The 16942-nt window shown below is 40.7% G+C and overlaps 1 protein-coding gene across 1 annotated transcript; it reads left to right on the top strand.

Annotated features, from left to right (window-relative positions):
* Positions 1-1788: 1788 nt before the first annotated feature.
* On the top strand, positions 1789-15924 carry OTOP1 (otopetrin 1). Its single transcript, XM_042469642.1, has 6 exons — positions 1789-1843; positions 2945-3138; positions 8763-8821; positions 10816-10946; positions 13258-14204; positions 15725-15924. The coding sequence occupies exons 1-6, from the start codon at positions 1789-1791 to the stop codon at positions 15893-15895; spliced, it is 1557 nt and encodes a 518-aa protein (XP_042325576.1). The 3' UTR covers positions 15896-15924.
* The last annotated feature ends 1018 nt before the right edge of the window (positions 15925-16942 follow it).

Below are 16942 nucleotides of genomic sequence, written 5' to 3'. Positions count from 1 at the left end.
CAAGGTGGTGTGCATGGGACAGAATGGGGTGGGATAGATGATCTTTCACTCCACATTGGGTTTAATGGATGCTTTTGGATGTACATATGTTTTATCAACATAATGTTATAATGTTAGGGATGGATTGCTTTCCTTCTCCTTCGCATACCACGGTATTTTTCTCTCTCAGACTATGCAGATAGGGATTTCTACCATTATATCTCCAATGTAATGCCCGTTATCTTTACTTGGGATGATATATTCCATGATATGCAAGCACAACAGGACTTTCACTATCTCATAAAGTCCCTTACATAGATGAATATAACAGCATAAGGCACAGAACGGAGTCCTAACCTTTATATTTAAAGTATATGTTTGGTGGAGGTGCTTATGTTCCTCCAGGTCATTCCTGACATATGGTAACCTTAAGGTGAACTTACAGTGGGCTTTTCCTAGTCAGATTTATTCACATGGAGTTTGCCATTGTCTTCCTTTGAGATGGGACTTGCCCAAGATCACCTTATAGAGCAGTGATTCCCAACCTTTCTAATGCCGTGACCCTTTAATACAGTTCCTCATGTTGTGGCGACCCCCAACCATGCAATTATTTTCATTGCTACGTGCAAATATGTGTTTTCCGATGGTCTTAGGTGACTCCTGTGAAAGGGTTGTTCGATCCCCAAAGGGGTCCTGACCCACAGGTTGGGAACCATTGTTATAGAGTTCAGTGGCTGAGCCAGGATCCTAGTCCAACAGTACAATCACTCCAACACTTTGGCTCACCGCCACACAAGAAAATTCCATTGTTTAATTGTGGTTTACTTCCAGGTAGCAACACGTTGAGTTCTATTTTTTAAATTTCATTTACATCTGGCTTTTCTTCTTGTTTGAGAACCAAGTGGCTTACAGTATAGGTTTAAACAAATACAGTTAAAACAATTTATAATGGTAAAAACCAATTAAACAAGCAGTCCTGTTTGATTTGAAAAACGTAAAAACATCTAAGATGCTGACTCTATAATTGCAAGATCGGCAGGTCAGCAGTTTGAGGCTGCACGTGACAGGGTGAGCTCCCATTACTAGTCCCAGCTTCTGCCAACCTAGCAATCAGTGTCATCACTGTGTGTGTGTGGGGGGGGGGGGGGGGGTTGCAGGCTGAACTGGGTGACACCACAGAGGGTGGGTGTCATCCAATGGGGGTAGTACATCCTGGAAGGAAACCAAGTGGCTGCCCTCTGGGTCCTGCATGGCCATGGCCATGCACAACTCAGAAGGCCAAGGCATGTTTACAATGGCACCCCCCTCCTCACTGACATGGTGCCATTGTAAACATGCCAGGGTAGCAAGATGGGGGAGAGTGCCCTTTTACCCCACCCTGGATGCCCCTCCTCCAGAAGCCCCTGCATCCCTGCACTGGGTGACACCCTAAGTGAGTACACCACTTCTAGCAGTTTGAAAAGATGCAAAAGTGCAAGAAGATAAATAGGTACCACTTCGGTGGGAAGGTAACAGCGTTCTGTGTAGTCATGCTGGCCACACGTCCATAGGATTGTCTTTGACAATGTTGGCTCTTCAGCTTAGTAATGGAGATGAGCACCACCCTCTACAGCCGGACATGACTGGATAACCTTTTCAAGGGGGAATACGGTAGTAACAATTTATTAATACCTACTCAGTGAAAGAGGTCATATCACCCACTGCCTGATCAGTACCACTCAGTAATAGCCAGCCCAAGGGAGGGGTGTGTGTGTGTGACTTTTTTGGTGATAACTAAGGAATCACTAGGGATGTTATCACACAGGAGGAATGCCTCTCAGTTTCGAAAGAAAAGAAAGTGGGTCCAATTCAGAAATGAACACAAGTACGTGGATGGCTATCACACCACAGAAGAACACAGCGCCCATCCCAAAGCCAAAGTAGTGCAAATGCAAAAGAAATTATCATATGAGTATGTACCCTTCATAGTCTAAAATTCAAATTAGCATCCCTGCACATGTGCAGTGAGGGCAGAATCGTATCGTGACCATTTTACACTTTTGGCGGGGCTTGCTTCCAGTTCCCATGGTTTTGTCTTGTTTCATGTTATTTGTTCATCCATTACCCTTTATTTTATGTTATTTAATCAATTCACATTATTTGTTCATTCATTACCCCTTATTTCATGTGTTTTAGGCAATTCACCAATTCAAAATCAGTCCAAAGCAACTTTGTACTTGGTTTGAACATCAGACTATGACTCTAGAAGGCAGAGATCAAATCCCATCGGGTGACCTGGTGCAAGTCACACTCTCTCAGCCTCCTCAGAAAATGGCATTGGCAAACCCCATCTGAATAAACCTACCAAGAAAACCCTATGGCAGGATCACAAGAGAGAAAAAGAGAGCCAATCCCTTCCCTCCAGTTGGAGAGGATGAGCTTTGCAAAGGGAAAGAGACAGAAAGGGCTGAGAGAAGGAGGCAGTGTGTGTGTGTTTCTGTGGGGAGGGCTACTTCATCCCCCAAACAGCTCCAGAAGTACTCTGAGAGGCTGAGAGAAAAGCCCCCCACACCCGGAGGGAGGGAAGGAGGGGAAAATTGCAGCCAGCAAAGGAGCTTGGGAATTGTAGTCTGATTCGAAGGCAATCCAAGGGCGACCCTAGACATGCTTTCCAACGCAACTTTGGAGTGGAACAGGATTTGTAAATTCTGTATTTCCCTGGATTTACTCATCTCTCTGTTGACCCTGGATTGGGTTCGAACTGACCTAGTATTGACTTTGATTACGTGCGATAACCTCTCACGCAATAACCTGAATCCGTACGACTGCATCAGGGATCACACTGCATTGACCTTCCAATTACCTCCAATTTCTCACGTGCGATAATGTCCTAGGAAAGGGAATTCGTAGTGCTGAGCCAGCACTATTTCTTCCCCCATTTCTCTTTTTAATGTTTGGAGTAACATTTTCTTCTTCTTTTTTATAGCAACTAAAGTTACAGCTCTCTCAATAACTTTTTCCTTTCTTTTAAAATTTCTTTCAGGTGGGATTACATTGTTTGCGCTGATTACTTTAATCATGGACTCTTTCAAGATTGGGTACTTCATTGGATTTTCAAATTGCTTATCTGTCACAGAAGGTATTTTTCCAGTTACGCATGCAGTGCATACGCTTCTGCAGGTAAAAACATTTGATTTTGGACTATTCTTGTATGTACTGTATATTGATCTTTCAACCTGGTATTTGTTTGACAACACTTCAGTCACCCCTCCATATCCACAGATTCTGCATCCATTGAGTCAAGCATCCTCAGCTTGAACATATATTTTTGTAATTTCCAAAAAGCAAACCTTAATTTTGACATTTTATATAAGGGACACCATCTTACTACACCACTGTGTATAATGGGACCTGAGCATCCACAGGTTTTGGTAACCACAGTTACTGGAATCAAACCCCAGAGAATACCAAGGACCTACTGTATTCTATTTTACACACTGATTTAATTTTATATTCATCATATGGCAAACAGTTACATACAAACCAGACTCTTGGCTGGTAGATATTTCCCTCAAATGGAAAAGCAGAGAAAGCTGAAGGGGATTTTAGGCAAAAACACTGGGAAGCAGAAGGTACTGGACATTTTTCTCTTTTTGTTCCTTGTTTATTCTTATTCCTTTCCTTTCATTGTTTCCTCTCCCTTACCTGTGTGTCTGCACAAACCCTTCCTGCTCCCTTTTTTTAGGGTTTCAAAATTCAGGAATAGGGGTTACATGTGGTTGCTTTTGATGTGATGAATGTAAAGTGTTGTTTAGTTCTGAGATTGATATTTATTTGGTAAAACCACATCTTGTACAAGTCAGTCACCATGGTGCAATGTGTACATTGTGAACTTAAACATAAAGCTATTTCAATGCTGTCCGCACAACTGGGGACACTGATTTTTAAAGGGAATGTTTCCCCAGAGTGTCCTTGAACAGAGGAAGCGTCTCCATTCACACTCATGCATGTCATGTAAGGAAAGCCACAGAATTGGGAACAGCAGAGGTTAGGGGTTTTTAATTGTATTTTAATATTGTTGTCATTTTATATTCACGGTGCTTTGATTCCTTGAGAAAAAGCGGAATAATAATAATAATAATAATTATTATTATTATTATTATTATTATTATTACATGTTGACTGAACACACTTAGGCAATGGGGCTGATCTGTCATTTACACATAAAAATGCCATAACGTTTCAGACACTTACTTGGATGTTAGAAATATGCATTCCAGATCAGAGCTATAATGGAATCCTCAGTTGCACCTATTCAATTATGTTGCTTTAATATTATTTGTAGATTGAAAATAATTAAACTGTATTTACTGCCAATCCATTCTACTGCATCAGAATTTGCCTATTGGCTCAGTTTATTGAACCATCCAGTCTTTTCACATTGGAAGCATATGTACATTGTTATAGTTAAGAAATAGTGGCTGATCAGAGAAATTCTCTTTTAAAAACTATAGTGAAAGAAAAGGTTTTAATCCTGAAGCATAATGCCAGCAAATGTGAAATCCTTACAGTTCATCTATGCCAGCGATAATGATATGCCTAGGAGTTATTCAAGAATGCAGCTATGCTCTCATTCATTTCAGTGAAGCTGGCACAGGATAAATTCTCAGTAGACTGTGCTTTGTTGACAACAAAGGATATAAAACATTCTGGTCATTTCCTGGGGCCCTGACACTTGTTAGATTGATAGTGACCTGTATATTTGGATTGTATATTGCACACATTCAGTATCCTTTAATTTTATGAACAAATTTTTAGCAATTTTACGAACTAACCCTTAGAAAATATAAACCGGCTTGTTTTCTCAACAAAGAAGACTGAAATAATGGTCCTTTGCTTCAGACAGAGCCAGTTTGTTCCTAGCCCCTCTGTATCTGAAGTTTGGGGGAAGCAACAGAAATATCCTTTCCTTCTGTATGCAGTCAACCTTGAAGCAGAGAGGTAACCTTACCTGCTCTGTACATACTGTAGAGCTGTACAGAGGAAGGAAGAGATACAACCGTATATAATTGCCACACAAAACACCTCTTGCAAATACTTCAGCATTACAGTGAAGGGCATGATCTAAGAATCTAAGGCAAAGAGAGTAACACTCCTATTACTGGCTTTAGGTCTGAAGTAGCAAAACTAAACAAAGGCTTTCAGTCTTCTCCAGTACACTTTCTGTAATTCTACTGTTTCCCATGCCCCTTCAGTCTCAGTCTTTTGTTGCTTATTTTCCTTAGCTTTAAATAGATCAAACAAAATTAATTACAGTGCGCACACATCTGGTTGTACAGTAAATGTAACCAGTATACTCAGGGAGGTCACATGTAATGCATTTTTTTAAAAAAATCCTTATGCTTGACCTTCCTGTTTGGCTGCTACCTACCTGCAGTAACTGAATGTGGTTGAATTAACAAACAGTCTTTTCTTTTTGCTCAGCAGTTAGAACCTGGTTGCATACACTTCTGTCTATTGCCTTTGTGGCAGCAATTGTGGGTTTAGGCTGCAGGCACACTACAGAATTAATGCAGATTGACACCACTTTAACAGTCATGGTTCCATCCTATGGAATCCTGGGATTTGTAGTTTGTCATGGCACCAAACTGCTCTCACAGAGAAGGCTAAATATCTCACAAAAGTACAAATCGCAGAATTAATTCTGCAGTGTAGATGGAGCCTATGATGTCCCTTACATGAACTCCGGTCCTTAATGCAGAACAGAAATGTTGCATGAGTATACTTTTATGACATTGGTGGGGAGGGGCATACGGTCCCCCTATTTTTGGAGTGCATAAAGTGTGGCTCACAGACTGTATGTAGCCTCCAAGGCCCATTTTGTGACCCCCAGCTCCCCTCCCCGCAAGATTAAAAACGTAAAAACATTTACATGAAACCTCTGGGAGAGATCATCCGGAGACACGGGGCACGGTGTTATCAGTACGCTGATGACACCCAAATATGTTTCTCTGTGCCTCCGACTGATGCAGTGACTAAGGATGGCATCTCTCCTCTAAATGCCTGCCTGGAGTCGGTAATGGGCTGGATGAGGAAAAACAAACTCAGCCTGAATCCAGAGAAAACGGAAGTACTGGTGATAGGTTCCCCAGGCCTTAGAAAGGAAATTCATCCACCTGTCCTGAATGGGGTCACACTTCCCTTGAAGGATGAAATTCGCAGTTTAGGAGTACTTCTGGACTCGTCCCTGCAGTTGACATCTCAAGTAGATGTGACGGTCAGAAGTGCTTGCTATCAACTCCGGTTGATATGCCAACTGCGACCCTATCTGGGCCAAAGGGACCTTGAAACTGTGGTACATGCTTTGGTAACCTCACGCTTAGATTTCTGTAATGTGCTCTACATGGGGCTACCCTTGTACCAAGTCCGGAAGCTTCAGTTAGTACAAACATGGCAGCCAGATTGGTCACTGGTGCATCCAGATTTGACCATATAACACCTATCTTGAAAGATCTTCACTGGCTACCCATTCGCTTCCGAGTGCAATACAAGGTGTTGGTTACTACCGATAAAGCTCTACATGGCTTAGGCCTGAGTTACTTGAGGGACCGTATCTCCCCATATGATCCGCCCCGCACACTCAGAACATCTGGGAAGAATGTATTGGTAATTCCACCTTCCAAATATGTTGCCACATCCCAGATGGCCTTTTCAGTGGTGGCCCCGCGGATGTGGAATGATCTACCCGAGGAGCTCCGTCTGACAACCCCCCTAGAAACATTCAAAATGAGGCTAAAACTTTTCTTTTTTGTCAAGCTTCCCCCCCCCCCCCCCCCCGAAGAATGAAGCTGCCTACTCTGTTGCCATCGATTCCCTACACTTACCTTTGAATGTGAACGATTGTGTTTAAAATGTTTGTGATTACATGGTTTTATTATGGGATTTTATCTATTTTATGCAATGTTTTTTATGGTTTTTAATTGTTTGTACACTGCTTTGATCTGCGGGAAAGCGGTATATAAATAAAATTTATTATTATTATTATTATTATTATTATTATTATTATATTTTTCAAAAAATCTATTTTTGTCCCAGAACACACACCCAAATACACTTTGGGGTGTGCGGAAGGTATTGTCACTACATTTGGAGGCCCCTCCTTGGCCCCATAAAGGTGAAAAAGTAAATTTTTGCAATAAAAAAATTGTCTCAAAATGCTCCAAAGTGTCCACAAGGAGGTGCAGGATGCATTTCAAACACATTTTGCAGGTCTCTGAGCCAATTTAGATCCCGAAGAAGCCCTCAGATGGGAAAATCCTCCATGCAGTAGTTACTGGGATTTTGTAACAAGGGTTGAGGCCTGGCAGATTCTTGAACTGCTGTTCCTTTTGCCATCAAGAGCAGTAATTGATCTTTTAGAAGTAGATCTTGGTCAGTGCACTCTGTGTTATATGTGTTAAGGCCTTTGTGTATGCATAGGAGTACATACCACCCAGCATCTGCATAACTTCTCTGGCACACATTGACTTCATAATTCTGTGGTTCAAGACTTACCTCACATATTGAGAACAAAGAGCCTCTACAGACGGGCGGGTCAATGCCGCTCCTTTGAGGCATGGATGGAGGCCGCGGCAACCAGGCGCCACGGTCTCCGGAAGAACCAAAAAGAACCCGACCAAAAAGAATCATGGGCTACAAAAAGCTGTTATCCTGTATCTAATCTAGGTTTTTCATTGAGCTATTTGGTTGCAAAAGGATATACTGCTGCCTACCTGGAAATTGCAGGGCATTTAGCTGATACAGTATTGATTTCCAGGAAAATGCTGCACTAGTGCCTAACTGCTACTCAGTTATATTGTATAAAACCTTTGCTGTTTGTCCTGGACAACTGCCTCCATTTGTCCACATGTTCTTAAGACCCTTCTTACTAAGTGCGTACTAAATATTCCACCCCTAATGGAAGGCATACCCATTGTAGATAGATGGTGTCCACATGGCTGGAGAAAGAAGACTAATGTTGCTTTCTTCTGGAATGCTGTTTGTATTCAGAGTTGAAGACTCAATGCCTTGATCCTCTTATCAACCATATTAGATATGTTAAGCCCTCTCAAAATTTGACATTTTTGCTAGCAGGATCTGACTACTATGTTTCTTATCAAATTGCTAAGTAGCTTTGAAGAAGAGAGAGAATTTTAATCTGTTTGGTGATAAAATATAATGTTAGACCTAATTTGTATATAATGATAGACCCATTTTGCATGTTTATATCATTAACCTGATTATTCAATTTGTCTACATGTTTATGCTCTTTTGTTTTTCATTTTTATGGCGCATGTAAAGGTCTGACTGGCTAATGCAGAATAAACTTGTTGTATGTTTAATTAGAATGTTATCTAAAAATATCCTCTGACAGTTGATTAGCTACTACAGTGTGCCCGTTATAGGCAGGCGCGCTTTACGCGGACTTGAGCATACATGCTCAAGCCGCGGGGAGCACGCGTGTCACAAGGGGCGGTGCGTCCCATTCCAATGAATGAGGCATGTGCCAGTGGCTCCCAGCGCGCTCCTGCGCCGCCACGCACGAGCCCCATTCAAATAAATGGGGCTCCAACATAGGCGGAATTCGCCTTACGTGGGGAGGGGGGTCTGGAACGGATCCCCCGCGTAAGGCAAGGGCCCACTGTATGTTGTTTTACATGAGTGGATTTGTATCCTTAAAGTTCTCTTGCATATTCCTTTGAGAAAGCTGATACCACTTTCCCCCTGAAATAACATATTATATTTTATTCATATTTTGTTTTCAGGTGTACTTCTTATGGTGCCATGCAAAGGATATTATCCAATCATTCAAAACACTAGAGAGGTAAAAAGAAAATAATACTTTGGGATTCATAATAATTGTTTTGACACTGCATAATGTGTGCAGCCTTCAGCTAGGATTCTATGTGTAGCTGTTCATTGGAATTGGTTAAAAGAGGATTTTAATCCACATGTGTGTTTGTGCCTTCAGGTTGCCCGTTGACGTATGACACCCCCATGAATTTCATATGGTTTTCTTAAGCAAGGAATACTCAGAGGTGGTTTTGCCAGTTTCTTCTTCTGTAATATAGCTAACAACACCTAGTATTTGTTAGCAGTCTCCCATGACCCTGCTTGGCTTCCAGAATCATACAGGATCTGGTGCCTTGAGATTATATCAGTGTTGAAATTAACCCCTTTGACTCATGTGTAGTGTCATTAAGGATCAAGTTCAGAGATAAGAATATTAGCAGATCATTAGCATAAAACAACCCTAATTCAATTGCATTTACATTGGGGGGGGGAATTAATTATTAATATGTCAAATTGAGATTTAAATTCAAGTTAAATACCTGCACTAAAAGCGTTCCCACAATGTACTATGAACCTATATTGTAAGCTACCTTGGGTCCCATATTGGGACAAAGGCAGGATATAAATTGAATAAATAAAAATTAAGTTGAAAAGACAACACTAGCCATAATTTTACTCGGGCCTGTTCTCCTCTTATCCCAGTTTTGGGCTTGGAAGACAGGGAACTAACTGTATATATTTTTGAAAACTCCTTTTCTCATCCACTCTCCCAAAAGCCCTTTCCCTTTCTCCCTCCTTCCTTCATAATCTCCTTAATCACCCTTTGCCTTTTCTTCATATTACTGATTTCAAGATGCATCCCAGCAAAATTCCCAGGTCTAAGTGCTTCAAAATTTAGAGCCTATACAGACCACCCCAAAGGATCGGGGCCGCGGTGAGCAGGCCTTCAGAGAGTGCAAAAAGGAACCACAAAAAAGCAACTCCTATTTGTACTCTCCAGGGGGTATCATAGCCACCATGGCACGGCTTTATGATGCCCCTTTGGTGCTGCATCATGGGGCGTCATCATGGTGCGTGCCGTGTAGACCAGCATGTGCCAAAATGGTGGCCTAGGGGCGGGGTTAGGGCAACCAGCATGTGGATGCTGATCCCTAACCCCACCCACAGGCTGGCACAAAGTGTCGGTCTGTATCGGGCCTTAGTTTCCTAGAACAGATAAGAACCCTCTATACAGCATCTCATATAGAACACAGGAGAACCATCGGGATACAAAGACAACCAGTGCCCTTCCTTAATATATGTTGGTTTAAAATCTTGAAATCTTAAAGGTAAAGGTAGTTTCTTGACATGATGTTTAGCCGTAACTGACTGTAGGGGGCAGTGCTCATCTCCGTTACTAAGATGAAGAGCCAGCATTTTCAGAAGACTGCTCTGGTACTCATGTTGCCACCATGACTGCACCAAACTCTGTTACCTTCCAACCAAAGTGGTACTTGCATTTGCTTGCTTTTCAACTGCTAGGTTGGCAGAAGCTGGGACTAGTGACAGGAGCTCACATGGGCCTCGAAATGCCAACCTTCCGATCTTCTGATCATCAGAATTGGCATCTTAACCATTAAGCCACTGCACCCCTTATGGTCATTTAAATTGTCACACTTATAAAATATCATTGAAAAGACGTCTATATTAACATTTTAGTGAGGTGATGATCTTTAATACTGGATAGATATAATATGTAGTAATATAATTTAGTCTTTAAAAAAAGGACTTGGGAGAAATAAATCACCTGAAACAGATAGAATGGCAACAGATATTTTCCAAGCTACAGATGTAGAATATAACTCAAATTCTAACTAAAATCTGTCAACAAACATGGAAAACAAAAGAATAGCCCACAGATTAGAAACATTCAATATACGTTAAATCCACAAAAATGGGATACCACAATTCAATACTCACCGGACTGTTGCATTATTCTCCCATGCAGGCAAAGTCAATAAGGCATTTGCTTTCTATATGTTCTAGGTTTGGAGTGATCCATTCAGTGTTTACAAATTTGCTTTTGTGGACAAATGGTGTACTAACAGAATCAAAGCATCAACTTAATGAACACAAGGAAAGACTAATTACTCTTGGATTTGGAAACATATCAATAGGTAAGATAAAATCTTAGTTCATTTTGGGAAAATGTGCACTCACATTTTATAATTGTTCAGTAACTAGAAACTGAGGAGAGCTGTTGGGGTGTACTGGTTTGAGCATTGGACCATGACTCTGGAAACCATGGTTCGAATCCCTGCTCAACCATGGAAATCCACTTAGTGACCTCAGGCAAATTGCTCTCATCAGAGGAAGGCAGTGGCAAACTCTTCTATACAAATCTTGCCAAGGAAAACCCTTAGGGTTGCCATGGGTTGGAAATAACTTGAAGACATACAACAACCACCAGAAATTGTTGGAAGGGAGCAAAACATTGACTATGGGAACAACATCTTGCCTTTTCTTTCAGATCTGCCCCCAGATCAATTTATCTAATCTGTTTCACTTGTCGTTATGATCATGCTGCTCTTTCTTTTCTTGCTTGGCACCATATTTTTTCTTGAATTCCTTTCAACTCCTGTTGCTTTTCATATGGCTTCACCTTTTTGCTCTTACATGAAATCTGACCATTTTAAAAAGGCCTCTTGGGTCCAAAGCACACTGCAGAAATAATCCAGTTTGAGGATGCTTTAACTGCCCTGGTTCAGTACTAGGGAATTTTGGGAATTGTAGTTTATTATGGCACTAGAGCACTCTGACAGAGAAGATTAAATGTCTCACAAAGTTCTCAGAATTCCTAGCATTGAACCAGGGCAGTTTAAAGATTGCTGAATTCCTTGAGTTCAGATTTCAATTCAGGATGTATTTCAGGAGAGTCTAGATAGTTCAGAATGACTATCACACTGAATAAATTTTAAGCATTTGTACATTTTTTGAACAGCCTGACATTATGAATAGAATCAAAGAGTTGGAAGAGATCACAAGGTCATCCAGTGCAACCCCTTGCCATGCATGTTTTACACAGAAGAAAGCCCACTGTATGCAGTGGTGCTTACTGCTGAAAAACTGCATGTACAGCTATCATTTTTAACAGAGAACTGTCCCAAATTAGTAATAAAGCTCCATTTATTTTCATCAGGGGTATTAAGTATGCCTTTATATATTTACTGCTCAGTGGTGTCACTAGGAAGGTGCAGCCCACACTGGGTGACACCCCAGAAGAGGGGTGATGCTTAGTTGGGTCCTCCTCCTACACCCCTCACTGCTGTGGTGCCGCTCTACTCATCCGCTGTGGCAGCAAGGTTAGGGGTGCTTGGCCCTCTCCAAAAGGAGGACTCAACCTGAAGGGATGAGAGAACAACCTCCAGGGAGACCCAAGAAAGACACACATGGAAGCCAAGAGGGAGAAGATGACCAAGAGTGGCAGGAGAAAGATCAAGCATGGACTTGCGAAGGGCACCTAAGGCACCATCCTCAAGAGCAGCATCCCTCTTGAGACTGCAGCACAAAGGTGCCAGGAAGAGGCCCTTGGCACCCACTGCCCCATCACCACCACACAGCTGATTGTCTGGCCAGCCTCCCCTCCCATCAGCTTGTGCCCCCACCCCATTGCCTTTCCAGATAGCTGCAGTGAGCCCACTAAGTGCAGTAGCAAGGGAGATGGCCAAGTGCCCCCCATCTCTCTGCCATGGCGACTTCTACTCATGAGTAGAATGGGGCTGCAACAGCGAGGGCGAGATTCTCCAGAAGCCCTGCCCCCTGCACTGATTGACACCAGGGGCAGGGATGCCATTGCTCCCACTGAACCCACCAAAATCTAGAAGTAACCTTTGTTTGATCTTCTCATTCTTTCTCTCTATATAACTGTTGTATTTAATATATTTATGACCTTTGTATTTATTATATATTTTCTCACAGCAGAGCAGTGAACTAGATCACTGTTGTTTTCATTTTACATAGAGAGCAAGAGAGACTGATTTGCCCAGGCTGAGTAAATGTGAGGCTTCTAAGTCAAAGTCTGTGCTTTCCATGGCTATTAATAATCCATGCATATGGCTAAAATGGTCCCTGCTAAAATTATAACATAAACAGAGATAGCCAAGCACAAATATTATCAGGAATTTTGTAAATATAGAGGGATTACTGAGTTGTAATATGTGTTGTTTTTAAAATTAAATTTTATGTGTTGGTGATGTTTAAATTTGCCTATAGAATAGCTTATCTACATAAGTGAGTCTATGAGGAAACTGGGTTAAATATCTTTTAAATTAATGGATTTGTTGTGATGCCATTGAAGAATGGAACAATTTGCTTCTTTTCATCTTCTTTGTGTATTGAATTCCCATTCATAGAGGTCACAGGCTGTTTGGGAGGAAATAATATTTATAACACCCTTGAATAACACAGTTTTCCCTTTTTGTTTTGTAGAACTGGATGATCATGCACCACACTGTAATTGTACCACACAAGCCCTCTGCTCCATATTTTCCGAAGGAATATATTACCTGTACCCCTTCAACATTGAGTATCACATTTTAGCATCCACAATGCTCTATGTGCTATGGAAGAATATTGGGCGCAAAGTGGAGCACCATCACCAACAGAAGATGCCATTTAAGTTTCAAGGCAAAACAATGGGCACTATTTTAGGACTAGCTGTGTTTGCTACAACGATAGCAATTGTTGTTGTCTATTTGATTCAGATTGGGCGTTCGAAAATAAAGAGTGAATCAGCCCTTATGATGTTCTATTTGTATGCTATTACTGTACTGACACTCATGTGTATAGCTGGGATAGTTGCTCTTCTGATTTACAGATGTGAAGATAAGTCATTGGATGTTTCAAAAAACCCAGCTAGAAAACTTGATGCAGACTTACTGGTTGGAACTGCCTCGGGATCCTGGGTCCTCTCTTGGGGTTCCATCCTTGCAATTATCTGTGCTGAATCCCACCCTGCATACACATGGTACAATCTGCCCTATTCCATACTTGTTATAATTGAGAAATATATTCAGAACCTCTTTATAATTGAATCCATACACCGTGAACATGAAAAGGTTAATGACGACATTAAAACACTTCGAATAGTTACAGTATCCAATGGAAGTACTCTGTCCCCTGCACCTTCCTACAAAGAAATATATAATGGAACCAGTGGCATTGATATTGACAAGTTACCACACATGTTCAATGGAAACAGCAGTCTACCTGAGAGCAGTGGAATCAGTTCTTTGGATGAAGAAAAAAGTGAAGCCAGTGTGCCAGCCACTCCCTCTACCTCCGATTTCTCAGATCACAGCAGAAACCTGCCTGTCAGCAACAAAAGAAGCATCCTAATGAACATTGCTGCATTTTTGTTCTTGTGTAATCTTTCAGTAAGTTAATTTACAAAAATAATTCCAATTTTCCCAACAGGCACAGTGGCCAAGGGACCACAAATTAACAAAGCCTCTGGTTGTCGTTTCTGCATTTAACAGCAGTTTGATCTGCAGGTATCTAGCAGGTGAAAGTCCTCCATACACATCCAGCTGTTTTTAAATACATAGCTACAGAGAATGATTGACTAGAAGATAACTTTGTATACCAATTTCTGCTTCCCTTTGCCTTCACAACATCAATAGCGTGAGGAAACCAGTTGCTTGCAAACAAGGCTTTATTGTACCATCATGCAACCTCATTTATTATTATTATTATTATTATTATTATTATTATTATTATTATTATTATTTATAGACCACCTCTACCCGGAGGATTGGGGCAGGTTACAATCAACCCAATTCATGGGTTTTTATTAGAGTCCCAGTAAGATATCTTTTGAATGTGTAGCCTTCCTTTGTTATTCTATACTTTTTCAATATTTTTCCTTACTAGGAAAAAAATTAAGGGAAAAAAGATGAAATACTACTGCAAAATTAATTGAAATTTGCTTAGCCATAGATCAGCTATATTGGGACCAAAGAGATGTGTTTATATTCTTAGAGTATATTTTTTATCTTAATTTTGTTCATTTCAACGGCCTTTAACATAATATATTGAAGATTAATTTTCTTTGGCTGTTTAAAAAAGAGATGTCCCAAACCAGGACATCTGGAAACCATGTGTTATGGGTCATTGTGTTGGGGCAAGGTTTTGTAGGACCCAACATGAGGGTGCAGTTTTTTGTCTTGTACCAGTGCTTGCTCCCAAACCAAAAAAATGTTGTCATTCATGCATAAAGAGAGGTGGGTAACCTGAAGGAGAAAGTAGAATGAGATCATGATTTTGAAGCATAGCACATAGACACATGCACAAAATCAAAATGTAAACCTTCTGCCAAGAAACCCTTATAATCACTGAAGAACTGGTGCCCCACCAACAAACATACTTCTGCTTTAACCCTTGCCGCCATGGAGGAAGGAAGAGAAGAAGGTGACAGTGGCAGGCCTTGTGGCCTTGTTCACGTGTTGCTGAGAGAAAAGAAAGCCCAGATATTTTAAATGCCTGCTGGAGCTAAGCAACTGGAATGAGGGACTGGAAAAATGGCCAGAGCTGCAGAAAATATTCAAAAGAATAGCCAGCTTGTGGGCACTGCTAGAACTATCACTGTTGTCATGTTCCTACTCTTCCTCTCTTCCTCCTTTCATAGCAAGGATGGCAAGGCAGGGCAGTTGGCAACTGGTTGTCCTGGTTAACTGGTGGCTCAGAAGCTTTGCCTCTCTCAGGGTAGCCTACCAACACACCCAAAAAGGTATAAATTGAATTCTCTGAACATATAGGTGTGGGCTGCAATCTATGAAAAGCTATGCCTAATAAAACTTTAAAATCTTGGTACCTTAAAATTTCTTTCCAGTATTATCTCATGGGGATGGAGACAATTAAATTCATTTTCATTTTTTACTTTCATTCTTTTTCACAGCTTTGGATTCCACCAGCTTTTGGCTGCCGTCCTGAATATGACAACGGATTGGAAGAAATGGTTTTTGGATTTGAACCTTGGATCATTGTTGTTAACCTTGCAATGCCTTTTTCTATTTTCTACCGGATGCACTCGGCAGCCTCCCTTTTTGAGGTCAGTTGTAAAACATGAACTTTCCGAATACAGTACTGTGGATGGGTGATACGTTAACAAGATAGATACATCATCAGATATTTTACCAGTAGAGTGTGCATTTATTTGCATGAATTGAAAATGAAGATGAGAAAGACATTCATTGTGTGAACCACTTCATACCTCATCAGTCCAACTCCCTCAGTAGACTGGGCAAGCCTTAATACTTTCTCCCTAATGTTGTATCCCTACACAGAACAGTTCTAGTCGGGGGTGCATCTCATTATGTTCAGTGCAGTTTACTTCTAGCTACATATGCATAGGATTGCAGCATTATTTAATGAAAATATTACTGAACCTTTCTCTGGCTAACCAGTTGAAGCTCACTGTTTGAAACTCAGTATAAAATATATTGCAGATGTTAATTTATATTGCGATTTTCTCTTAGTTCTCTGAACTGTGTTATACGCAGTGAAAAATGTACGGCACAGTTATACTACCAACCCAATTGTACTGGCTTAGAAGTCACTCCAACTTAGTGTGGTAGGTCTTACTTACAAGGAAGTAGGTACAGGATTATGGCTTAATCACTTTTAAGTACCAATGACAACAAATGGAGATAATCAAGCACATATGCCAATGGAACTTTAAAAAGTGTCTTCATCATCTGCATAAATCTAAATATTCAGCATACAATTAATTTAATGTTTGAAATACTGAAAAGCAGTGTTCATAAGACAAACACAACTAAATATCAGATGCAAAAACATGTATTATGATAAACGTTGATATCACAATTGTTTTGTACTTGTTCTGTATATTTTTATATTTGTTTATGAGATGGTAAAAAGCAATAAATAATAATATTACTTTCCATTCAGTTCTTACCGTCTGTGATTTTGTAATAGTTGGGACTTCCCAAAAACAAAAACAAACCAGTGTTTTAATATTTCATATATTGGGACCGGGGCAGCGTAGGCCCTATCAGGTACTGCTGTTGACTTTTGTTGGATACAATTATAGAATCTCCATCAAATACAAAAGTAAATAATCAGATTAAGGTGTTTCAAACTGTTCATAGAATCA

Source organism: Sceloporus undulatus, chromosome 5, assembly GCF_019175285.1.
Source record: "Sceloporus undulatus isolate JIND9_A2432 ecotype Alabama chromosome 5, SceUnd_v1.1, whole genome shotgun sequence".
Taxonomy (NCBI): domain Eukaryota; kingdom Metazoa; phylum Chordata; class Lepidosauria; order Squamata; family Phrynosomatidae; genus Sceloporus; species Sceloporus undulatus.
The sequence above is the reverse complement of the archived record's forward strand: the minus strand, read 5'-3'. Positions and strand labels throughout refer to the sequence as shown.

Bases quoted from the DNA above. Each gene is read 5' to 3' on its own strand.
- OTOP1 (XM_042469642.1), top strand. From the start codon at position 1,789: ATGCCTCTCAGTTTCGAAAGAAAAGAAAGTGGGTCCAATTCAGAAATG. The intron at 8,822-10,815 runs GTAAAAAGAAAA...TATATGTTCTAG, and splicing joins TCATTCAAAACACTAGAGAG to GTTTGGAGTGATCCATTCAG. The intron at 10,947-13,257 runs GTAAGATAAAAT...TTTGTTTTGTAG, and splicing joins ATTTGGAAACATATCAATAG to AACTGGATGATCATGCACCA.